At 45.2% G+C, this 25,666-nt stretch overlaps 1 protein-coding gene across 1 annotated transcript in view; it reads right to left on the reverse strand.

Annotated features, from left to right (window-relative positions):
• Positions 1–19,237: 19,237 nt before the first annotated feature.
• BNIP3 (BCL2 interacting protein 3) overlaps positions 19,238–25,666 on the reverse strand; it is a 97,937-nt gene continuing 91,508 nt past the window's right edge. The window contains exon 6 of the mRNA XM_069239743.1: positions 19,238–20,644. Within this exon, the coding sequence (XP_069095844.1) occupies positions 20,599–20,644 (46 nt within the window). The 3' untranslated portion in view covers positions 19,238–20,598. The remainder of the gene's footprint in view (positions 20,645–25,666) is intronic.

A 25,666-nucleotide genomic window follows, 5' to 3' on the forward strand; every position in this document is an offset into this window, starting at 1 on the left:
CACTTTTTGTGATGCACTGGTGGCACCTAGTGCAGACCCATATCTACAAGGCCACGCAAAGCCACTTTGCATGGCTTTTCATGACCTTGTAGATATGGTGTAAGGCAACACAGCACAAGTTGCTTCCTTGCCTTAAACTGCATCAGGTAGGCATACCTTGCAACACCCATGGGTTTTGATGAATTGCCTGAGTTACAAGAATCTGTAAAATCAGGAATGTGTCAAAACTGTATGCCCTCCCAGGGCAGAAGCAAAAAGGAGAATTACGTTTAGTTCTCCTTGTTATTTCCTCATTCTGCAGCACACATAGAAAGAGGGAAATGCCCCTTCCTGCACAAAAACAATACTGCTGATAACGCAGACACGGGCTCTTGAAGCTAGCAGCAATTTGTGTGCAACGTTGGGAGAAAAGACAGAAATGCACCTTATCTTGTAAATACGGTGCATTTCTGCCCTTTTGAACTGGTGTAAAGCAGAGCAGCAGAAAGGCTTGTAGTGCTGCCCTACACCAATTCCTTGTAAATATGTCCCTTGATTTCAATAGCCTGTGAGCCACACCAAGGTACCAAGATCTGAGAGGCACCACTTGGGGGTCAGGAACTCACTGAAGAGGGGTCCAGGAGCTGTTGGGAAGATTTTTATGGCCTCAGGCTTAGATCAGGAGGCCAGCAGACTAGCCCTTGGAGTTACACTGGGGTCCTGGGTTCTACATGGGTTACAGGTCCAGTCTTTCCTCCCCAGGCAAGGGGGCAGCAGCAGGTCAGAACAACAGGGCAGTAGCTCCTTCAGAGTTGAAGTCCAACAGAGTGGCATTCCTTGTAGCAGCACAGCAGTCCTTCTTCCTGGCAAAGTATTTACAAGTCAATAAGTATACTGAAGTGGTGGTGCCTGAAATCCTTCTTTCTTAAACAGTTGTGCCTTTGAAGTGGGGAGAAGCTTCTAAAGGTATGCCTTTGAAATGCACAGATGTCCTGCTTACCTGGCTCTTGCTCCACACTAACTACAGGGGGTATGCAGCCGTTGGTTTGGAGGCAGGACACCGCCTATTCACGTGTAAGAGGGGCTGTGCCTGGCTCCTCCCACACCTTCTGGCAGTTATGGCCCATCTAGTTACACCTACGCTTTCATTGTGTGTGACTGTCTAGGAGAAATACGCAAAGCCCAGCTTTCACCCACACCCAGTCATATGACCCAGAGACAGGCTGCAGGCACCAAATGGCTAAGGCAAGAAAATAGCAACTTTGTAAAAGGGGCATTTTCAGAATTGTAATTTAAAATCTGACTTCACCATGGAGATTATAAATTAGGATTTTAGAGACTCCAACATGAATGACTAAGCTTTTCCCATTTTGAAATTACACGTATAAAATGTAATAGGTTAATTTCAATGTTTTTCTATGGAAGTGGTAGGCTTTGCATTAGTGAAAAAACTATTTATGAGTTTTTCTCTACCAGAACATGTGGCTGTCCAGGGCCTACATTTGGGGTGACATATGTATTAAAAAGGAATATTTGAGCCAGGCAAAAGGTTTATTTTTATTTTGCCATGTCAAAATGGCAGTTTAAACTGCACACACAGCCTCTACAATCGCAGGCCTTTGCAAAGTCTGATACACGTCTCTGAGGTGGCACAGGTGGTCCTCCTAGCTAGAACTGAAGACCGTAATGTCTTGTAGATATGCAGCGCTGACGTTCTCCAACCCACCTAGGACCTCATTTACCAACCTCTGGGAGATGGCAGGGGCACTGTTCAACCCGAAGGGCATGACCAGGAACTGCCCCTATGGGGTACAGAGCACAGAACTCTCTTTGCCTCACTCGGTCAAGGCATTCTGCCTGTACCCAGATAATATATCAAACATGCTGAGGAACTTGGTAGCTCTATGACCTCATCAGCTCTGGGGATGGGGTGTGCGTCAGTCTTGGTGACTACATTCAGCCCGCAGTAATCCACACAGCACTTACATTTTGGAGTGACAGCTGGAGGGGCAGTCTGGGGACCAACACCACTGAGCTGGACCAAACACCCTAACTCTAGCTTCTTAATGCTCGCTCTCACCTTATGGTCCTTGGAAGAAAGGAGGTCAGGAAAAGGTTCACTTTCCTCTTCCACCCCATCATCCGTGACCATGAGCATGGTTATCTTTGTCCTCTCAAAGTGAGGTGATTAACATGCAGGACTCTTAAAGGGTTTCTGGGGGTCTTGAGGTCCACCAGGTAGGTGATATCACTCTTGTGCTCCTTCACCTCATAGTGCCCAGACCAGGGGTCTTTGCAGAGCCCTGAGCTCCCCAGTCTCCATAATCCACACTTTTTGACCAGACTGAAACTCAGTCAGAGTGGCATTCTGGTCATACCACCTTTTCATGACTTTCTGGCTGGCTTCTAGATTTTCCTGCTCTTGCTTTCAGAAGCACTTCATCTGGTAACGGAGTGCCAGCATGTAGCTTACCACATACTAGGGTTAGGGGGGATTCCTGGGAGCTTACTCCCAGCCCTCCTTCACCAAACTGAGAGATCCTCTCACAGGGTGCTCATATAGAAGTTCAAAGGGGCTGAAGCCAACCCCCTTCTGCTGTACCTCCCTGTAGGCAAATAAAAGACATGGCAGGAGGACATTCCACTAACTGCATTATGGGCTCTGACAGGTCCATTATCATACCTTTAGGCCTTTAAACCTCTAACAAGCCCATTAATTTGGGGATGGTAAGGAGTTGAGAACTTGTAGATTACCTCACACTCCTCTATATGGACTTCATGGACTCCGACATGAGGTTCATACCATGGTCTGACACCACCTCAGCAGGGAATCCCACAATCAATGATCCCCATCAGTGCCCTGGCCACTGCAGGCCCAGTCACAGCTCTCAGAGGTATAGCCTTAGGGTACGGGGTGGCATAGCCCACCAAGACTAGGATGAGCCTGTTGCCCATGGGTGTCTTGTGATCAAAAAGCCCAACAATGTTGATGCCCACCCTATAAAAGGGGGTGCCAAAGACAGGGAAACGTTACAGGGAAGCCTTGCATTTCTCTCCTGACTTATCACTGGCCTGGCAAGTAGGACAGGACCTGCAGAATGCATCTGAGGCCCTCCTCGTATGAGGCCAGTAAAAGTGGGTGACAAGCATGTCAAAGGTCTTGTTATGCCCCAAATGACCTTCTGTGGGTACATACTGAGGAAGGTCCAGTAGCACTCGCGGACCACCAACACTCGGGTTGCACTAGGCTCAGGAACCGTAGGATCACTATACAGGAGACCATTCTCTGAGTAAATCAAGAGATCACCAGTGGTGTCACCAGCTGCCTGGGCCTCAGCCAGCTGGTGTAGGCCCACAAGGGTAGGGCACTTTACAGAATTCCTCCCTAGTGGGACACCCTTCACGCTGCCAGTTGGGCAGTGTTAGAAATGGGGTCTTTGGTTGGCAGTCAGGTTACCCCCTGTACCAAGCAGGCACTCTCACTCTAGTCAGGGTAAGTCACACAGAATCCAAAATATCCTGTGCCCACCCTCTGGTAGCTTGGCACTGAGCAGTCAGGCTTATCTAAGAAGACAATGTGTAAAGTATTTATGCAATAAATCATGCAATAACACAGTATAGCACGACAAAAATACACCACACAGTGCTCTGGATAAATGCAGGGCAAAACCATCAAGATTCAATTTATAGGTTGAAATATCACTGTAAAAATGATAAGTGTCTTTAGTCTTTAAAAAGCAAAAAGTGTCTCTTGCAAGCACAAAGTACCTGGTTTGTGTTAAAATTCTCCGCAAGGGACCGCAGAAGAGGAGATGCTTGGAAAACGGGGAGGTGTTCGACGATTTTTCTGACGCACACAGACAATGCGTCGTGAGTTTTCACGTAGGGCAGGCTTTGCGTCGGTTTCCACCACGAAAACTGCAATCCTCTTCAGTTTGGAGGGATTTCGAATGCCTTGTGGATGATGCGTTGAAATCCTGAGCGTGCAGGACGAAGTCACGGGGCTGCGTCGATCCATTGGGCAATGCGTGGAAATTTCTGCCGCACGTCAGGCGCTGCGTCGATTCTTCTTAGGAAGTCGGGCTATGTCATTCCGTCTCGGCTTTGCTTCGATCCAGTGGGCGCACGTTGAAGTTCCGGTCGCAGCTCTTGTGCTGCGGCAATCTTCTCTCGCAAAGTCGGGCTGCGTCAATCCAGTTCGCAGTGTAGTGATTTTCTCACCGCAATGCAAGCTGTGCGTTGTTTCTTGCAGGCTTGGCGTAAAATTTTCGCCGCACAAGGAGATCTTTTGCAGGATAAAGTCTTTTTGGTCCTGAGACTTCAGGGAACAGGAGGCAAGATCTACCCAAGCCCTGGGAGAGCACTTCTCAGCACAGCCAGAAGACAGCAAGGCAGCAGGGCAACAGCAGGGCAGCAGTCCTTTGCAGAAAAGCAGTCAGGTGAGTCCTTTGGGCAGCCAGGCAGTTCTTCTTGGCAGGTTGCAGGTTCTGGTTCACGGATTCTTCACCAGTGGTATCTTGTCCAGAAGGGTCTGAGTTGGTAGGGCCAGAGACCCTGCTTATATACCCAAATGTGCCTTTGAAGTAGGGGAGACTTCAAAGAGTGGCTTAGAAGTGCACAAGGTCCCCTTTCAGTTCCATCCTGTCTGCCAGGTTCCCAATAAGGGGTGTGGCAGTCATTTGTGTGGGGGCAGGCTGCTGTCCTTTGACATGTAAGTGTCAGGCCCTCCACCATCCCAGCCCAGGAAGACCCATTCAATATGCAGATGTATGCAAGTGTGACTGAGCATCCTGTGTTTGGGGCTGTCTTAGTAAAATGTACAAGGGAGCTGTCAACTAACCCAGCCAGACGTAGATTGTAAGGCACAGAGGGATTTAAGTGCCGAGAAATGCTCACTTTCTAAAAGTGGCATTTCTAAAATAGTAATATTAAATCCAACTTCACCAGTCAGCAGGATTTTGTATTACCATTCTGGCCATACTAAATATGACCTTGTTAGTCCTTTCAGATCAGAATCTACCACTCAAACAGTATATGAGGGTAGCCCTAATGTTAGCCTATGAAAGGAACAGGCCTCACAGCAGTGTAAAAACAAATTTAGGAGTTTTACACTACCAGAACATATAAACTGCACAGCTACATGTCCTGCCTTTTATCTACCGAACACACTGCCCTATGGGTTACCTAGGGCCTTAGGGGTGACGTATATGTAGAAAAAATTGGCAAGTACTTTTAAATGCCAAGTCGAAGTGGCATTGAAACTGCACACACAGGCCTTGCAATGGCAGGCCTGAGGCATGGTTAAGAGGCTACTTATGTGGGTGGCACAATCAGTGCTGTAGGCTCACTAGTAGCATGTAATCTACAAGCCCTGGGCACATGTAGTGCACTTTATTGGAGTCTTACAGGTAGATTAAATAAGCCAATTTGGTATGAACGAATTACACCATGTTTTAAGGGAGAGAGCATATGCACTTTATCACGGGATAGCAGTGGTAAAGTGCGCAGATTCCTAAAACCAGCAAAAACAGTGTCTAAAAAGTGGAGGGAGGCAGGCAAAAAGTAATGGGTGACCACCCTAAGGCTATCAGGTCTAACAGGCAACTCTTGTAGGCTCCCAAGGACGACAACACCCTCCCCTGTAGGCTCCAGATCATCCCCCTCAGGTTCAGTCTCCTCCCATGCCACAGAAGTTTCAGGAGCGTGTTTCCCTTCCTCTTTTTGGCAGGCACCTAGGCCATTTTTCTAGGCTCCAGGTCCTCATGATTACCCTCTCAGGTGACCATGGATTCTATAGTGAGACTGTCACTCCCATAGGAGCATTCTGGCGCTGTAATGGACAAACTTATGAAGGATGAGCTAATTAGAGCAAAGAGATCCCATTGCAACAGAGAAATGGTAGCTCATAGAATAAGGGAGTAGCATAGAAGATCAGGGATTCTAAAGATCCATGTCTTAAGCTGTTTTCTAAATGCTACTTCCGAGTCAATGAGCCTTAAGTGACTCGGTAGGGAATTTCATACCTTGGCTTCTAAGATCGTGAACAGTTTGTCTCCTCTCGTTTTTCAGTCTAAAAAGGGCAGTTTTAAGTAGGCTTGCCTGGGTGGATCTAAAAGTTTTACTGGTAGTAGTATATTGTGTGAACCTTCCAGTGAGGTATTTTGTACCAGTCGTTTTGTATGCCCTGAAGGTCATCAGTAGAATTTTGTAGAATTCGTATGGATCGTCAGCCAATGAAAAGATTTCAAGGCTGCAGAAGCCGACAATCTTATCGGAGGCTTAAGAACTGCACTGGCGGCATCATGCTGTACAACTTGTAGTTTATATATAACCTGTTTTGAGGATCCATTGTACATACTATTACAATAATCCAGCCTTGCAGTGATTAATGCACATGCTACTGTTTTCCTGGCGGTAAGGGGCAAAAGATCAAAACATTTCTTCAAGGATTTTATTAAATTGAAGCAGGTACCTGCAATCTCCAGGGCCTGGGGCCGCAACAACAATTGAGAGTCAAATTTAATTCCCAGGTTTCTGACAACCTCCTCGTGGCTGGGGGGGGCAGCATCTGGCCACCAAAGATAGGAAGCAAAGAGATTTTCATTACCAAGTTGCACAATATTGGTTTTATCTGTATTGCACTTAAGGGGGTTAGCTTGGATCCACTTAGTAATGGCAGTCAAGCAATTTTTTAAGTGCAACTCTGATCCCCAAGATGATTTGTCCAGTGAAAATACCAACGGGGTATCATCTGTATGTAAGATGGTATCTATTCCAAATGATGTTATAAGGGAGTTTAGAGAAACCATGTTTATGTTAAACAACATCGGGCTTAGTGAGGAGCCCTGTGGGACGCCGGAGGTGACTGTGGTTTCTTCCGACGTGTAACGGCCCAGCATAGCGATCTGTATGCAGCCGGTGAGAAATTATTTTAACCAATGGAGATGTAGTGCACCAGGTCATTGCAAAGCAGACAATTCACAGTCATGGACTGACTCATAGCTACCTTAAAGGAACCTTAGCCACTCCCACCTGAAGGAAACCAGAGCCACTGAGCAGTGACTCTCATGGTTGTTAGCTGCAACAACTTGGTGAAATCCATTAGGGACTACCTGCTGTAAGGTCACCAGATGATATCTGACGGTTGTTATGCTAGCACCAGTGTCTCTCAGAGCCTCCATCCTTTGCCCATTGATGGTGACCTACTGCCTGTATCTCCTAGTGTTACAAGGCATGTGAGTTCTCTGCGCCATCTCTACATCACCCAAGGACACTAACTTAACCTCTACACTAACACCCCCAATACCTGGGACTTTCTCCTTCCCAAGCGCTACACTAGCACACCCCATTGACTAAACACGGGTGGAGGGCTGTCTCTGCTTGGGACACTTGGCATCACGCTTGAAGTGCCTTTCCTGTTGGCACTCACAGCACCTAGGGGGTGCCTTCATTGAAGACTTAGGGGCATATTTACAAAACATTTATGCAGCCTGGCGGTGCATTGAGCAACACTATTAGGAAAGCACTGGGTTGTGTTGTATTTGCAGAAATATGATGGCTCCCTGTACTTTCCTCAGTGCGTGTACACAATTGGCAGCCTAGTGCCAATGCAGGCACCCTTGCGCCATAGTGCAAGGGTACCGGCGTTGCAGGGATGATAGTTTATGTGCAGGAAGGGACACCTTCCTGCACATAAACTACCATTAATAGTGTTTTCCTCCATCTATATATGATGCAGATTGCCGCATACGTAGAAAGGGGAAAAAAAGAGGAGAACTAAAGTTATTTCTCCTCATTTTGCCACATTTATCCCTGGGGCGACATAGGAATCATATGCATTCCCAGCATTGTAAAACTTGGAATGCGTCAGATTCCATGGGTGTTGCGTGGGAACACCCACAGCAACACCCATGAAACGCCCCTTTCACGCAGAGCAATGCGTGAAAGGGTGCCATATTTACAAAGCCATGAGAAGCTATGCAAGGTGGCTTTGCGTGGCCTTGTAAATATGCCCTGGCACCCTGCGCCATGGTAGCATCCAAAAAAAGTGACGCTCCGGTGGTGCTATGGGCTAGTAAATATGTACCTTACTGTCATGGAATCATCTCTTTTTTTTCTCACTTGGGGGTTAGGAGTCCTAACCTGTGGAACTAATTTGGGCCGCATAGAGTACTCCTTGTTTTTATGTTTGTTCCCCCCATCTATCTTCCCTTGTGGTGAATCCCGCACATACCTTCTTCTGGACCTGGGTGGTGTACCAGTGGTCCCCGCCTTAGCAAGCTCCCTGGGAGTCAGTAAGCTTTCTTGCAATCAAGTGTTTGCGCGGACCTGCAAACAAATAGTGAACGTGCTCTTTTGCGATCAAATTTGACAGCAATCACTGCCCTACACCCAACCATCAAGTGCCTTGCAGTTTTGCATGTAAAAGTATCAATCTGGGCCTTATCCTGATATGGATATTGTGCTATATTAACTTGAAGCATCCTGTGACACTGAGGCCCATATTTATACTTTTTTAGCGCCGCATTTGTGTAGTTTTTTTACGCAAAAGAGGCGCAAACTTACAAAATACAATTGTATTTTGTAAGTTTGTGCCGCTTTTGAGTCAAAAAGCGGCGCAAAGGCAGCACTAAAAAAGTATAAATATGGGCCCGAATATGTTTGCAAAATGTTAGAAAAATGTATCATTCGAGGAAGACATAGGGCTGAGAGTTGTACCTTGCACGTTTTCTAACAGTGTAAACTCATTTTCAAACGTGGCAGGAGAAGTAGGAGTTTGTGTGGGAATAATGAGGCTAATACTGTGTATAAAAAATCTTCTCCTGAACACTTCTTGCACTTCCTTGAGAAGATCCTGGCACTTCCATATCAGATAAGTTCTCACTGAGAGCCATAAGTCCCTGTCACATGGTGTATCATCTCTACTTTGTGAACAAATGTCAGTCACATGATTATTCTTCATTGAGTTGTGTTTACAAAAAAACATATATACTGGTGTAGTTTTCTGTGTTTTTACCTTTTGGCTCCAACTGACTGTTTTCTAGCAAGAGCCGCCTTGGTCATTTGAAATGACAGCTGTCTTTCATCTTTTGCTATGCTGCTTGCCATATTGCTTTAAACACTAGTTGGATTTTGGGTTTCCTGATGTGTTGTTGTTTAATTCCAACAAAGACATCCTTTTTTCCTTTGACCTTTTCCCTCTCTTTCAATTTGCTCTTATATGCTGTCTCACTCCCTCAATCTCACAGTCTATCCCTAATGCATCTTTAGCCCACTATCCTGTCTTCTTTAGATCTATTCCTCCCCAGTTCTTTGTCTCACGTCTTCTATTACCTCTCCCTTTTCCTACCTTCTCTCCAGTTCTTTTCCCTTTACTCCCATTTGTTTCTTTAAACAAAATGCTATTGCTTTTGGAAACCAACATACAGTGCAATATGAGTTGGGGCTGTAGTGCGACGGAAGTTATACTACTGCAGTGCATACATATTAAGCCACTTATGTTTTGCCAAATCGTAACAGGTCATGCAGTACATATTTAGCGGTCCCCTCTATTCATGCATGTTGAACAGACCTACCAAACCCCTACCCCTATTCCCTCCCTGCTATGGATCCCGACTGCTCGGCAATAAGCTGCCTCCAACATTTACAGTATAGAGTTTAAAATCCAGAGCCTCTCAGTCTCACTCCCAGCCACATTGACGTTACCTCCGGGTCTTGAGTAGTAAGTTGGGAACTGTCGGGGGAATCCGTATTGGGTCCTTTTAAGCCATCTACCAAGGTGTCCCAGGCCCATCTGTGTCTATGGTGCTGCAGCCCCTCCTCACCTCCTGGAACAATATAGCTCTTTCGTATTCTGCTCATAGAATGAGGGACTCTTTCCATTTGTGTACCTGGGAGCACATGGCGGCCTTCCATTTTATTGTAATCTCACATTTTGCTAGGATTAGTGCTAGATCTGCAAATGTAGTTGTTACCTTGTGCTTGGTAGTTCAAGGGAACCCCCCTAGTAAGCAGTGCAGGAAAGTATTCTGTCTGTTACCTCGTTAATGCATGCTACCATTTCCTCCCAGTAACCTTACAAAGCTGGACAGTTCCACACCATATAACAGCTCGGTCCCTTGTTCCCCACATCGGGGGCATCCCACGGCTTGTGTCCCATAGGTTTGTATGATTTTCCCCAGTGTAAGGTAAGCCCTGTGTAAGAAATAATTATTTAACTTAAATCTAGCATTGCGGGATACTGTGTAAATGTCGACGAGGATTGTGGCGCAGTATGTATCTGTAATTGGGAGTGCCACATCCTCCTCCCATTATTGACGCAGTTCTTCCAGGGGCATATTGACATCTGCTCTAAGTGCTTGGTATAGTAGTGTGATTGACCTTGTTTTACCTGTTGTGGTACAAAATATGTGGCTACACTGGTGAGCTGGGGGTTCAGTCATCCCCGCTTCCCAAGGATTTCAAACAGTTATCACCAATGTGCAATGTAGAAAGTATGGCCCTGGGGCAGCTTGAATGTCTCCGGTAGGTCTTGAAAGGAGAACAACTCACCATCTCCATAGAGGTCACTCACTCGGGTTATGCCATGTGTTGCCCATTCTGGTACTCCCTGTAGTGCTCTTTATCTGTTTATAGCCACCAGGGCCTGCATCGCCAAGTCTGGAGAGTATGGTAGGAGGGTTCAGGTGCACTGTAGGCAACACTGCCAGCAATGACGGATTGTCTGTAGTTCTCTAGTGCCCCCAGTAACAGGTCATTTGGGCATCCAGAGGATCTGGAGCAGAGCACAAAGGTCCAGAGTTATTTCCCTCAGGGCTCAGCCATGAAAGTAGCCATTGGTTAACCGTTGATTTTGGGCTGCCAGGTTGTATAGCTCGCGGTCAGGTGCTGCCAGCCTCCCCCACCCCCCCAATCATTGGTGAGCTGCGCACTCTGCATCTGCACGCTCCCCAAGTGAGTTTCATCAGCAGTGAATTATCTCTGTAAACAGTTTGCGGGGATCACTATATGTAACATAGCAAAGCAATGAAGGAGGTGGGGGAGCAGCACCATCTTCGCAACTGCTATTTGTCCTTCCACGGACAGAGGGAGAGCTTTCCAGACCTCAAGATCCCATCCCTATGAGCAGGTGCAAATCACAGGATCTTGGCATGTGTGAGCACAGGGGGAATTATGAGCAATTTCTGCCAGTTTATACAAAGACAAGAGATATTGCTGAGCTGTTCCAAAAGTGAAACTGTCCCTTTCTACGCTGGCTAGGAATAGGAGCAAGTTGTCCACACACAGTGCAATTCTGTGTGAGGTGCCGTGAAAGTTCAGCACTTGGTATGATGTCCCCGTTCATGCTTGGTGTCCAGGGGTTCAACTTTGATATTAAACAGAAGGATTGGAAGGGGCAGCCCAGTCTGGTTCCTCCCAACCACGCAGGAATTGGAAATTACCCTACCAGTTTGCACTTGTGCAGAGGGTCCTGGTAAAGGCGCTTACTCCATTGGACAAATTCCGCTCCTAGACCCATCACCTCCATCACATGGTACAGGAAGTCCCATTTTAGACTATTGTACGCCTTTTCTATATTGAGCGAGACTATCACGGTTTCGGACTCCTCTGGCACATGGTATCCACGATGGAGAACAATCTAAGTTTATTCAACGCTGTGTCCGCCCTGGGACAAACCCACTTTGGCCGGTGTATACAAGTTTGGACATGTGTGGGAGGAGATGGGAAACCAATACGCTCAGAAGTTTATAGTCCATGTTGAGCATTGACAGCAGAGGATAAGATCAAACATCTAGGGTGGGAGGTAAGGGTCGACCTGATTTTAGCAAGGTGGTTACACCACTGCTTCCTCTGTGGTGGTCAGCGGGCGTTCCAAGCTGCAGCGAATAGGTCTACCAGTTTGGGAGGCAATTCCTCTGCGTATGTGGCATAAAACCCCGCTAGGAAGCAGTTGGTCCCAGGTACCTTACCCCTGGTCATTGTTTTAATGGCAGGGCACACCACTTGCAAGGTCACAGGGCCTCCCAGGTCCTCTGCATCTTCAGCACTAACGTGTGTTATCTCTGCAGGCTCTAAGAAATCTATCAGGGTGTTGCATGCCCTTCACTCCCGCTCGCTCCACCTTCATCTTCTGTTATTCTATCTATAACCCTATAATTCCCTTTCTGCTTTTTCCATAACTCTCATTCTCACCCTTTCCTTCTCTTTCTAGCTGTATTTATACATTATGTTCGATTTTCAGTTTCACCATCTAGGCTGTTTTTCTCTATATTCTTTGTCTAGCTCTTCATCTATAAATCCAGAATCTCTTCGCTCAAATTTTACTGATTTCATATTCGTTTTGTTCCCTAGACAACCTCTCCCCATGTCTCCTTTTCCATACATGTCTGCTACCACTGCTTCTAACAGTAGTTCTATGGCTTTTCTTAGTAGGTTCATCTGAAAAGAGATTTAGCTCTATAAGTTCAGAGAGATCAAAAGGAAATATCTGCAAAAGGCTGTACCTTTCTCCAAAATGATCCTCGTCACCAGAATGCGTTGTGTATGTTATAGAAATTTAGGGTATTATTACATGTGTGGAGGTTCAAGGACCGCCACACTTTGGCAGTCTGACTGCCACATTACGACTCTGGTGGTGAAACCGCCGGGACAGCCGTCCCTGCCGGAAACATGGCCTGGCTGATTACAACTCCCCTCACCACCAGCCTTTCCATCGAGGTCTGACTGCCAAGGGAGGGCTACTGGTAAGGGTTTGCTGGGGGCCAGAGGGGGGGCCCCTGCACCATCGGAATGCGCACTGCTTGATTTGCAGACAGTGCATTCAGAGGGTGCTGGTTAGCCCACTCTGTGCTACAGTATAGGACTCGGCTCTTCCTATATCGTAGCACTGTTCCCGGCAGACTGACTGGTAGGAACATTCTATTGCTATGTTCTTGCTGGTCAGAACATTGTAACAGGGTGTGGGTGAGGGACACCACCGGTATGACGGTGGGATCCTCCACGCAGCATTGGTGGTAGGCTGGTCCGACCGCCAATGTCCTAATGAGGCCCTTAGTCTTTTATGGACTCCGTGGGCTTGTACAAGGTAAATATTTCTGGGTTTTAAGATACCTAAATGAAAATAGCCATTATTGTTCATCCATTGAGGCTGATACATGCATCTCTACCTTTACACAAAGCCACTTAAAAGGCACCGATAGGACAAATCCAGTTAAGCAGCTTTTGTATAGCCATATGGGGCAGTTAATACAATAGCAGTTGAGGAAGCAGAGTGAACTCTGCATCAAGTCTTTTCCACAAAAAACACTCAATGCAGAATCAGCTGCCAGTAACAGGTTTAAGTATGTAGCTCCTCAGTTTCCTGGGAAGTGTTCAGTGCCAGAGCAGATGCAGTTCCACAGCACCTCTTGATGCAGAAAGGGTCTCAGAAGTAAAATAAACCCAGCTATTGCCCCATCTTTATTTAGTGGAGGTCCTCAACATATGTTAACATTAAGAAACATCAGCAGTCAAACAGTCAAGAATGAGTTTGTTCTAGAGGAAGGTACACAATCTGGTGAAGTTAAAGATTGTATATACTAGCAGGTGCATCTGCCCAGCTTATGACAGCATACAAAGAGGGGCATTCTGTTGCAGAGGCAGGGAGAAATGATGGACTGAACTACTACTTGCTCTGGGGACCATCTTCATATCCACCTCCACCTGTTGCTTGCTGGAGTTTGCACGTCACTATGACAAAACCTAAACTAAGGAACAGTACTGGGTTACTTGAACCTGTGAAAGACTAAAATGATTCAGGCCATGAGGATTACTTAACTTTTCATTTCAAATGTAGGAAGGTCAAACATATTTAAGCAAGCCTTTTTTTTTAAAAGCCATTTGTAACCTTATACAACAACATTGTAGAAAGCTGTGAAAACTGACAGTGCCACTGATGTAGTCTAGTTTAGTAATGTCCCTCATGTCATCAATATGTGACAGTTGATCCCTTATGTTGCTCAAAGCGCTAATGGTTTGAACATAGAAACTGCACTGACATGCTTTATTAATGTGCATTCCTTTACACTGTAGAGTTCAACACAGATGGTATTTGAATTAAATCAAATGTTAGAGGGATGAAACTGACAATATGTTGTGCTGTAGACTAGACTAACATTATGTATTGAAACAATATTGAATTTCTAATATATTAAAAAAAGTATGCAAAAACGAGAGAAATGTACTTCTGTTATCTAATGAAACGCATTCAAGTTTTTCCTTGTTTAAAATTAAATGTATTACCCATACTAATGAAGTATTATTAATGCTGAATTCATACGTTTGCATATTGTAGATGTTTTATTAAAATGTATTAATTGAATGTTTTGCTATAATTATCTTGTGTTAGCCTAAGTGAGGCCTGCCAAGCTTGTATTTCGTTCCTGTGCATGAAATGCTGATTCATACCTTTACGTAAATTTTCTTTCAGATTTTGGGCCATATGTATGAAAACATGAGCTTGGAATCGCAAATAGCGATTTTTAAGAAATCGCTATTTCCGAGTCACAATTGGCCATGTAACATGCATTCTCGCAAATTGTGATTTTTTTGTGATTCGGTTAAAAAAAAAAAAACGCTAAATGCAAGAAAGTTCGAGAATGCACACCTGGAGGAGCCTGATGACATCACCAGCAGGAAATGAGTCACCCCAGGCAGTTTCAGGTGCCACACCCAAACCAGCATCCTGAGAGAGAGCAGCCCAGCTACATAGAGCAGCACTCAGAAGGAGCAAGAACACCTGAGCCAGGATGGAGACCCCAGGCCAAGCACAGGAGAAGGCTGAAAGGAAGCGTAAGCTTAAATTCAGTGAACAGGAGCTTGAGGTCCTGACTGAGGAGGTGGTGAGGAGCCATGACCACCTGTTCGGAAGCTCACTCCAGGTGCCTGAGAGTGAAAAGAGGAGATTATGGCTGGACATACAATCCAAAATCTGCGCCATTGTAGTGGCACAGCGCTCCATCGAAGAAATCAAAAAAAGGTGGTACGACCTGCGCTCCCGTGCAAAGGAGAGAGTGGCAAGGAGACTTGCGGAGGCCAGGGGTACAGGTGGCGGACCATCAACACCATTGGAGGACCTGGTGGAATCCACACTATTCCCTGAAGCTGTGACTGGGGTCACAGACATCGACACCTCCGGCACACCGAGTACCAGCCAAGGTAAGTGCAATGATGTTTAGGAACCCTATATGTGTATGCACAAAAGCCCCTTAGGAATTAGCATGTAATGTGAAGCAGTCCAGTCCACATCTTAGAAGCAGCACAACAATGCATTAAGGGAGTGGCAGTCCACTAACTAGTACAGACAGTAGCACAACAATGTAATGAAGTATAGTGACACCCAAGGTAACACAACACACACAACACCGTGTAGAGCAGTACCTGTACCTTTATTGCCATTTTCTGACAGATAATGTAACATACAGAACTGACATGCTGCATATTGTTGTTGCAGGTGGGCCAGGCCCAGCAGCCACACCATCTACATGTGTAGGAGAGACGGACACCCATCAGCCCTCGGATACAAACACCAGTGGGTCCCTCCACATGTCCACTGTCTGACGCAGGCCCAGGGCACTGCCACTGCCAGAGTTCAGCGGCGACTCTGATGAGCACTTGGAAGGGCCAAGCACACCGTCCGCACCAGACAGGCGCAGCCAGATTCTGGAGGGCAGGGGTCATCCAACAACAGCACCACGCAGGATTGCGAGAGAGTCCCGGGCACATCATCATGAGGCAGGTGAGGGACCCTCCTTATTCGGGGGCCTTGAAGCTGCTATGTTGCAGCAGCAGCGCCTGCAAAATAAGTGGATCCTCAGTTTAGACAGAAACCTGCAAGTACACAACCGCAACATGATGGGCCTGCATCGCCAACTGGACGCACTCAATGGCAATATTGTACAGCTGCGTGAGGGACAGGTGCAGGCTTCAGAGGACACCAGGGACCTAACAAGTGCTGTCCGTAACCTCTGCCAGGAGCTGCGCCATGAGAGGGTTAGCCGGCACAGACAGGAGCACAGACTCCGGACAATGTTTGGCAGCTACTGCAGGTCCTCTAACAGGATGGCAAATTCCACTGCATTGATCGCCCGTCGCGCAGTGGCGGCACAAGTGGAGGCTGCACATATCAGCAGGGACGTTGTCCAGGGACTAGTTCAAATCACAAATGTGATAGAACACATAATGGGACAAAGATCTGCCACTCCAAGTGAGGTAGCCTTGGGGGACACTGAGGACAGTTCAAGCCTCAGCAGTGTTGCCGTACCAGCAGCAGACACCAGACGGCGCAGTGCCAGGCACAGCACTGCCACTGAAGGTGACAATAGAGGTGCCAGTGACTTAACTGGGCACCCAAGTGGTGTGCGTGGGTGAAAAAAGGGACTATTGCCGCCATTACACTGCTGTTGCCCCTATGAGGGAATAGTGCATGACTCTGGTCAATATTTTATTTGCGTTTGTCACATCACCTGTTTCATTTATTTCTCAATCATACATTACCTGACGTAAGGTAATACATTTATATCACTACAGGTACAGTTGTCAGTGGATTTGTGTCATTCATACTCACGTCTGAAATGGTTGTGTGTGATGTTGGCACGCCTTTGCCTTCCCTCTGCTGCACTGGTCCTGTCTGCTGGCTGTAGAGGTGGTATGGGATCGTCATCCTCATCTGATTCAGTGTCACTGATTTCTATAGGTATGCCCCTGGTTGTAGCTATATTGTGCAAGATTGCACAAGTAGCCACTATTCTACATGTGGTCTCTGGACTGTACTGTAGTGCCCCTCCACTTTTGTGGAGGCAACGGAAGCGACACTTCAGCAGGCCAAATGTGCGCTCCACCACGTTGCGGAATGCCCTGTGTGCTGCATTGTATCTCCGTTCTGCTAGTGTTGTGGGATTGAGGTAGGGCGTCATCATGTAGGTGCGCAATGCGTAGGCACTGTCTCCTGGAAGGAACAGAGGGTACAATGAGTAAGTGAGCCATCAGACGTCACTACTGCATAAATGCACCAGTGTACAGGTTGAAAATACCTAGTAGATATCCTTCACCAAAACCCCAGCTAGCAGTCTTGTGTGAATGCCGCTGTGGTGAAAGATGTACAAATCATGTGTGCTCCCTGGGTACCTGGCCACGAGATCAGTTATGATATAGGAGGCATTGCATATCACCTAAATATTCATGGAATGTTGGTATTTACGGTTTTGGTACACATACTCTGTGGCTGATGGTGGACAGATTGCCACATGTGTGCCATCTATGGCACGTAGGACGTGGGGGAACTGTGCTATCTGGTAAAACTCTATTTTTGTCTGCTGTATTTCCTGTGGGGTATGGGGGAATATGATGTACTGATGGAGTTTGCTCAGCATGGCGTTGATGAAAGAATTAAAAAAATCTGGAGAGGGTACTCTGTGAAACCCCTCCAGCTGCTGCTATGACCCCTTGATAGCTCCCTGAGGCGAGTAGGTGTAGGGAGCATAATACCTGCACATGGGTGGGTATGCTGTGAGTCCTTAGTGTTCTGCGCTGCAGTATGGGTTGTAGCTCAGCTATCAGGTCAAGTATCATGGCTGAGTTCAACCTATACCTCTCATATACTTCCTCCTCTGTCAGGTCAAAAAGTGTAATGCGCACTCTGAAAAGGCGCTCCTGTCACCTCCTCCCTCTCCTCAAACCTGCCAAGATCCTCATCCTCCTCGCCATGACGTATAGTGCAGCCATTGTGGAAAAGAGGCTGAGGCATTCTGGGCCTCTTTATATAGGTTGCACCTGGTTACCACCTGGTTTCACTTAGTGGTATTTTGCATGTGCAAAATGCCATTCTGCAAAAAATCGCAATTTGCGATTTTTTGATGCATCTATTTGCGACTTGGATTTTGTGAATCGCCTTTTGCACCTCACAATTTCCTACTGGAAATACCGAATCGCTAAAAGTGACTCGCTAAACCAGCTCGCAACACAAAAAAAAAAAAAAGAAAAAAAACGCTAAAATTTCGATTTCTTATTTTTGGTCTGCAAATGCCTTTCGTGCATCGCAGACCACGTTTTTGCACTCGCAAAAGGACGATTTTTGCGATTCGCACCGTTTGAGAGTGCAAAACCTTTTCATACATCTGGCCCTTTGTTCCCATGAGAAGACTACATTTGGTAATAGGCCTTATTGTTTAGACATAGAAAGTGTAATTATGTCCTTGGAATCAGAACATCCTGAACAAATGAAATAACAAATTGTACAAATGTTTCAAGGTCATGTGGAGCTACATGGATGAAGATGTTCCCATGACAGACCTGGGAGTTGAGCTTGATGTTGCAACTTGGAGTCATGTGATCAATTTCTATTGGATCATGCCCCTTCAACGTAAATTGGACTGATACCTTTGGCGAATCAGAATGCCTTATGAACTTTTATATATCAATGACCAGTTGAACTTTAGGCAGATTCCTGACAGATCCAGATGCCTAAAGATGCATTGCTGATCCATTTTTCTTGATCCCTGTATGTTGTGTTCCTTTGGAGAGGTATCTTCCTCTCTGCTTAGTCCCTCTGAGATTTAGAAACATTTTCCAATCCCCTTCAGAAGACTCTTGATCGAGCTTCGGACATGCTGGCACTTTCCAATTTCCCTATCTTATGCCCCCCTTAGCTTGTAGTTTGCAGTGCGAGATTATCTTTCTCTAAATTATTTTTGTCCTTTTTGTCTTTGCCTGCATGCGTTCCGCTCCACACATGTATTTCCCTGATTTGGCTTGTTGTAGGGTTTCTACGTGCCCAGCTAAGATTATAACTCTGCTAAATTGATTTGACCGATGATTGCTAATCCTGAGCAATGCTTAATTTCTGTACCACTGGTATTCTTATTAACGTTAGTCTGCCTGAATCTATTTCATGGCCTTGGGCAACACTTGTTGATTATGTACCTTTATAACTTGGTCTTGCAAACTGTCTACTTGCTTGAGTTTGTACTGAATACCTCAACTTTGTTTCCGACTGGAGTGCTCCCTCAATGGCTTCATTGGTCATGGTGTGTACATTAATTGTGTTTGTATTAAAATTGTGTTAGTGGTTCTACCACAACCTATATTTGGTCTAAAGAATCATCAGCCTCGGGCATCGATTCCTGTGAAGGATGAAAATGCTCCAGCACTACCAAGATCAGTAAGAAATTATTTAATATATTCAAACTATTTGCTCTAGAAACAAAAACAATCAAAAACTGTATTGAACAAAAACAATTTTATTTAAAATGATGAACATGTCCTTCATATTTAAATAATCAGCCTGCTAACATACATAAATGAAATGATTCCTTTATTTTATTTAGTCATAAAATTCAAACCCTTGAACGGACAATCAGAGCGTAGATCAATAAACATACCTCTGCATGAACATACAACAGTCTGACTTACAAAAAACAAAACAAAGAAAATTGAACACTTTTTCTTTGTAACATCAAGCCAATATTTTGAGAGGTGGTGGCCTGGAGAGCTTGATTTAGTTTTAAAAGTTGATGTGTACAATATTTCAAAGGCTGCTCTATAAATATTTGCATTTTAAATTTACTGAAACTAGCATTACAGGGACATGCCCAACTGCCAGCGGTACAATTAACTGCCACAAATGATCAAAATAAATAGGATCAAAGTGGTGTTGATGATTCTTTTTCACAGCATCAGGCTTCGTTCCCTTTAAAAAAAATAAAACAGACAATAGTGAGGGGCCAGAGATGTTGATGAATACAATCCCATAAATTGCTCTGAAGTGCTTACCGTAAAATATACAGTGGTCATCACATTCTGTATGTTTTCATTATCATTGACTTAATTTGGCTTCGCTAGATATTGCCATTCAAAAAATAAATTGCATCCGATTATTTTCTTCAAAGAAAATGAATAACCAAATATTCATCGACAAATGCCTTAAAGGGCATTGTTACTGTTGTGCATATTCACCCTTTGACTAAATTATCACCTGAAAATGCTAGAAAAATGCTCAACTACTATTAAAATCAAAAATATTCAGTTAAGAATCAACTGTAAAATAATTACACAGCTTTTCTTTGGCCAAACTAAAATCAAAAATGTTAAGATTTGAACGCTTTTGGTAAGTTTAAAGAAAGCACAGTTGATTGGGTATATCAACAGCCCAAGCATGAACAGATGTTTTCCGACATCCAGAAAAAAAGAGCATGTACATTTCAATGAAGATGTACGTGGCCTGTAAGCTCCGGCAACAAAAACTCCAAACATCCAACATCAGAGGCAGAAATGAGCTTTGGATGCTTACGACAAGCAAACTGTAGAGCAATGATGCTTCCTGTTCCTGTAGAAGATATTGCTCAATTTAGAACATACTTTCTACACTGATTCTAGATATGTGAATATTTTCAAGTGTACAAAATTATTTTTGGCTTCTACGATTTTTCTCCACTTTCAGTGGTACACTAAGTATACAGCATACACAGTAAAAATGAGCACATCACACAACCTTCACAGGATTGGGAGGTTTTTCGGTTTGTCATTTCACGCCACATGCTTGGGTTTAAACAAACTGATGTTTCTCAGGAAGATTATATAATTTGCTTAAAAGTTGGCAGTTGAGGTTGTCAGGCGTCTTCCAATGTAAATCCTTAAAACAGGGAATAACAGTCAATTATTAATTTTCACATACTAGTTTAGTTTCTCGCAATATAAATCTTTAATGCGGTCAATACTTATAAATACAATTTTGATGTACAATTTCATTGTAGTCAGTGACTCTTTTTGTGCTGAGGAGGCACACAGACCAAGGAGTGGCTCTACCGACAATTTAAATATGATGATGTAGCTTTGGAAATAAAGAATGGTGTACAGGACTTTGACATGTCCACTATCTAGGATGGTCCCATATAACTACAGTTTTTGTGTAGTGCAATTGAACATCTTTCGCTGGATTCAGCAATGTACCTAATCAATTCAGCTGAAAGAAGTGCATAGGAATTAGGACAACAAGGGATAGACACTGCACCACACAAATATGTGCACCAAAGGCCACAGGCACCATCATAAACAAGAGTGGTACTGCCTTTAAGAATGGAAAATGAAGTACCCCCATTCTAATATTATCAACAATCACAAACAAAGAAAATTACTGCTGGTATTTCCATTTTCAGATGTGGGATGAAGAACAGATAGACTACTTGCTGAATGCAGGCCATTAACACGAACATATTGAGTTTAAGAATCTTACCCCCTGGAACATATTGAAGAAAAAAGGCTATACTTATTTCAACAAGTTCACTTTTTATTATCAATAGGTTGAGCTAATGAAACAGTATAATTGAATGTCCCTCTGCTTACACGGATACAACACATCTACTTAAATCTGTATTTAAAATTAATAATACAAACTTCCCCTTTATTAAGATACTAGAGGTACATTATCATTTTGCATCTTTCTTTAGCAATTCACTATTACAGTAATGTTCAGATGAACACCTGAGGTGAATTCCAAAAATAATATAAATGCTCATACTTCCTCCTCTTTGCCAGTCAAGAGAGAATACACACACACATCAATGCACTGCTGTATGTTCTGAACAAGTGAGCATTACATCCATGCTGCTATTTGGACAATAGACACCCTGTAGAGAAACACATGATACACAATATCATATCCTCATTGTACCTTCTTTTCAGTAGCTGTTGATCTTTTCTATGCAATGTATGGCAGCATCTACCAATAATGGAAATCTAATTCTCAGTGAGACTGCTGACCCCACCCCACTCTGTGACGAAGTGTCACTGATTAACACTCGCCCTGGGCGCTTCAGGGCTTAAGCCTGAAGCACCCAGGTCGAAGTCAATGGGTGATGCTTTCCTCTTAACCAAGGGAAGGGCCTCGAGACACCTTTGCTGAGCAGAGGAGGTGACGCCCATAGGAGCTGTGACCTCCTCAGCCCAGAAAAGTTCAGCTCAGGCAGCCAGGAGTCTGCACAATCGTGCATGTCTCACTCCTGGCTGTCTGAGCTGAAAATGAAGAGTGTCTGTCAGGATGACCTTTGTTCAGCCTGACAGACACTGTTCGTGAGGGACAAAAAAGGTGGGGGGGGATGCAGCCCCTCTGCCCTAAAGGACGGGCCGCGCCTGATCACATGTGCTGGACTACTACCTCAGGTACATTAATGAATCAAGTTCTACTGAAGATAAACACCATGATATGTATGCTAGACTCATGCAACAGATATTTATTTCTTCAAGCCAGATCACGGATTCTGGCCAGGATGGAAGTATAAAGGACCTGCTCTTGGGAGTAATGTGGGGCAGTGAATCAGTAGACGCTTAAGATAAACTGCAAGTTCAAACTCAAAAAGCAAACTGAACAGTTTAGAGTGAAATTGAACTGAGGGATTTGGGTGGTTGAGGGTAAAAATGGAGCTTTAAAGCTGCAGCAAGTAATTCCTTTCACTGCCTCAGCACGAGGTTTTACCTATTTAAACCATTGATTTAGCAGTTTACATTGAATATCAATAATTAAACGATGGAGAACCTATAATCATATTACTCCGACTACCAAAGCATTTACAGGGAGTCAATAGGGATGCTCCCTTCCCATTTCCAACAGTAAAGTAAACTTTGGCCAGAAGAGATTGTTAGCCAATCTTTCAGGATACAAAACATATGCAGAGGATTCGAAGAGGGAAATGGCCATCACAACTGAGTACAATAGTAATAGTTTCTTCTTACTCTAGGAGTTACCTTTCCCATCTCCATTTGTCTAGATGTGCTTACTTTTCCCACATTTTGCCTGGAATAGGCCTGTTCGAGGAGTAAACTCAGAGTGGAAGGCTAAAGGGTCAGACGTGTAGCTGGCTAGGACGTTGTCATCCTACCTTCCACTGTATGTGGTGAGTAATTAAAATGAGGACCCATTCAATCAATCAATCAGGTTGTATTTATATAGCGCGGCTTGCCACCAGGGAGGGTTTCCAGGCGCTTTTCCATGATTTGTAATATTCAGATACTACAATTCAAGGAATGTGGCTCTATTAACAAACTACACCGCCATATCTGTATATTTCATGTTTGTCAGGGGTTGAAACTGAGTAACATGGAAGTTGATCATTTACCGATAACGAGATTAGAGGCATGAAATTGTTCTAGTTTCATATGTTGTGCATTATAGTTTTGAGCTTAAAACTATTCTAGATTCACAGGATATGTATTATTTTGATATCTAGCATTTCTGTAAAAATTCATCTCACCACTGAGTACGATTTTTCTTGTTGACCTTTCTCTTTACGTTTTTGTCATCCATTACAGTCAAAAGTTCTCACTGTTTCCTCCGGCCACTGGCCTGTATGCTCCGACAACTGATTCCACTTTACATCTTCAGTTTCAAAAACGATCCTGCACACTTAGTATATAAAGAGCCAACTTCCTACAATAGCTATTTCAAAGTAAGAAATAGTGTGCACAGAGTCCAAGGGTTCCCCTTAGAGGTAAGATAGTGGTAAAAAGAGATCATTCTAATGCTCTATTTTGTGGTAGTGTGGTCGAGCAGTAGGCTTATCAGAGGGTAGTGTTAAGCATTTGTTGTACACACACACAGGCAATACAAGAGGAACACACACTCAAAGACAATTCCAGGCCAATAGGTTTTTATATAGAAAAATATATTTTCTTAGTTTATTTTAAGAACCACAGGTTCAAGATTTACAAACAATACTTTAAATGAAAGGTATTTCACTCAGGTACTCTAGGAACTTTGAATAATCACAATAGCATGTACAGTTTTGACAAAAATGGCAATAAGCTATTTTAAAAGTGGACAGTGCAAAAATCAACAGTTCCTGGGGAGGTAAGTAAATGTTAAGTTCACAGGTAAGTAAAACACTTACAGGGTTCAAAGTTGGGTCCAAGGTAGCCCACCGTTGGGGGTTCAAGGCAACACCAAAGTTACCACACCAGCAGCTCAGGGCCGGTCAGGTGCAGAGGTCAAAGTGATGCCCAAAACACATAGGCTTCAATGCAAATAGGGGTGCCCCGGTTCCAGTCTGCCAGCAGGTAAGTATCTGTGACTTCGGAGGGCGGACCAGGGGGTTTTGTAGGGCACCGGGGGGGGGGGACACACAAGCAGGCACAGAAGTTACACCCTCAGTGGGTTTTCAATAGGAATCAATGGGGAGACCTGGGGGTCTCGTCAACGATGCAGGCAGGCACAGGGGGAGCTCCTCGGGGTAGCCACCACCTGGGCTAGGCAGAGGGTCGCCTGGGGGGGGTCGCTCCTGCACTGGAGTTCGGTTCCTTCAGGTCCTGGGGGCTGCGGGTGCAGTGTGGTTTCCAGGCGTCGGGTTCCTTGAAGCAGGCAGTCACGGTCAGGGGGAGCCTCTGGATTCCCTCTGCAGGCGTCGCTGTGGGGGCTCAGGGGGGTCAACTCTGGCTACTCACAGGCTCGCAGTCGCCGGGGAGTCCTCCCTGTAGTGTTAGTTAGTCAGGTCGAGCCGGGGCGTCAGGTGCAGAGTGGAAAGTCTCACGCTTCTGGCGAGAAACGTGTGGTCTTTAAAAGTTGCTTCTTTGTTTCCAAAAGATGCAGTTTCTTGAACAGGGTCACTGTTCTCTGGAGTTTCTTGGTCCTTTAGATGCAGGGTAGTCCTCTGAGGTTTCAGAGGTCGCTGGACCCTGTGGGATGCGTCGCTGTTGCAGTTTTCTTCGAAGTAGGGGGTCAGGCCAGTGGGGCTGGGGCCAAATCAGTTGCCGTCTCCGTCTTCACTGCAGGGCTTCAGGTCAGCAGTCCTTCTTCTTCTTTAGGTTGCAGGAATCTATCTTCCTCGGTTCTGGGAGCCCCTAAATACTCAATTTAGGGGTGTGTTTAGGTCTGGGAGGGTAGTAGGCAATGGCTACTGGCCCTGAGGTTGGCTACACCCTCTTCGTGCCTCCTCCCTGTGGGGAGTGGGGGTACATCCCTAATCCTATTGGGGGAATCCTCCATCTGCAAGATGGAGGATTTCTAAAAGTAAGAGTCACCTCAGCTCAGGACACCTTAGGGGCTGTCCTGATTGGGGAGTGACTCCTCCTTGTTTTCCTCATTATCTCCTCCAGCCTTGCCGCCAAAAGTGGGGGCAGTGGCCGGAGGGGCGGGCATCTCCACTAGCTAGGATGCCTTGTGGCGCTGTAACAAAGGGGGTGAGCCTTTGAAGCTCACCACCAAATGTTACAGTTCCTGCAGGGGGAGGTGAGAAGCACCTCCACCCAGTACAGGCTTTGTTCCTGGCCACAGAGTGACAAAGGCACTCTCCCCATGTGGCCAGCAACATGTCTGGTGTGTGGCAGGCTGGCAAAAACTAGTCAGCCCACACTGGAAGTCGGGTATGTTTTCAAGGGGCATCTCTAAGATGCCCTCTGGGTGTATTGTTACAATAAAGTGAACACTGGCATCAGTGTGCATTTATTGTGCTGAGAAGTTTGATACCAAACTTCACAGTTTTCAGTGTAGCCATTATGGTGCTGTGGAGTTCGTGTTTGACAGACTCCCAGACCATATACTCTTATGGCTACCCTGCACTTACAATGTCTAAGGTTTTGCTTAGACACTGTAGGGGCATAGTGCTCATGCACCTATGCCCTCACCTGTGGTATAGTGCACCCTGCCTTAGGGGTGTAAGGCCTACTA

Source organism: Pleurodeles waltl, chromosome 6 (genome assembly GCF_031143425.1).
Source record: "Pleurodeles waltl isolate 20211129_DDA chromosome 6, aPleWal1.hap1.20221129, whole genome shotgun sequence".
Lineage (NCBI taxonomy): Eukaryota > Metazoa > Chordata > Amphibia > Caudata > Salamandridae > Pleurodeles > Pleurodeles waltl.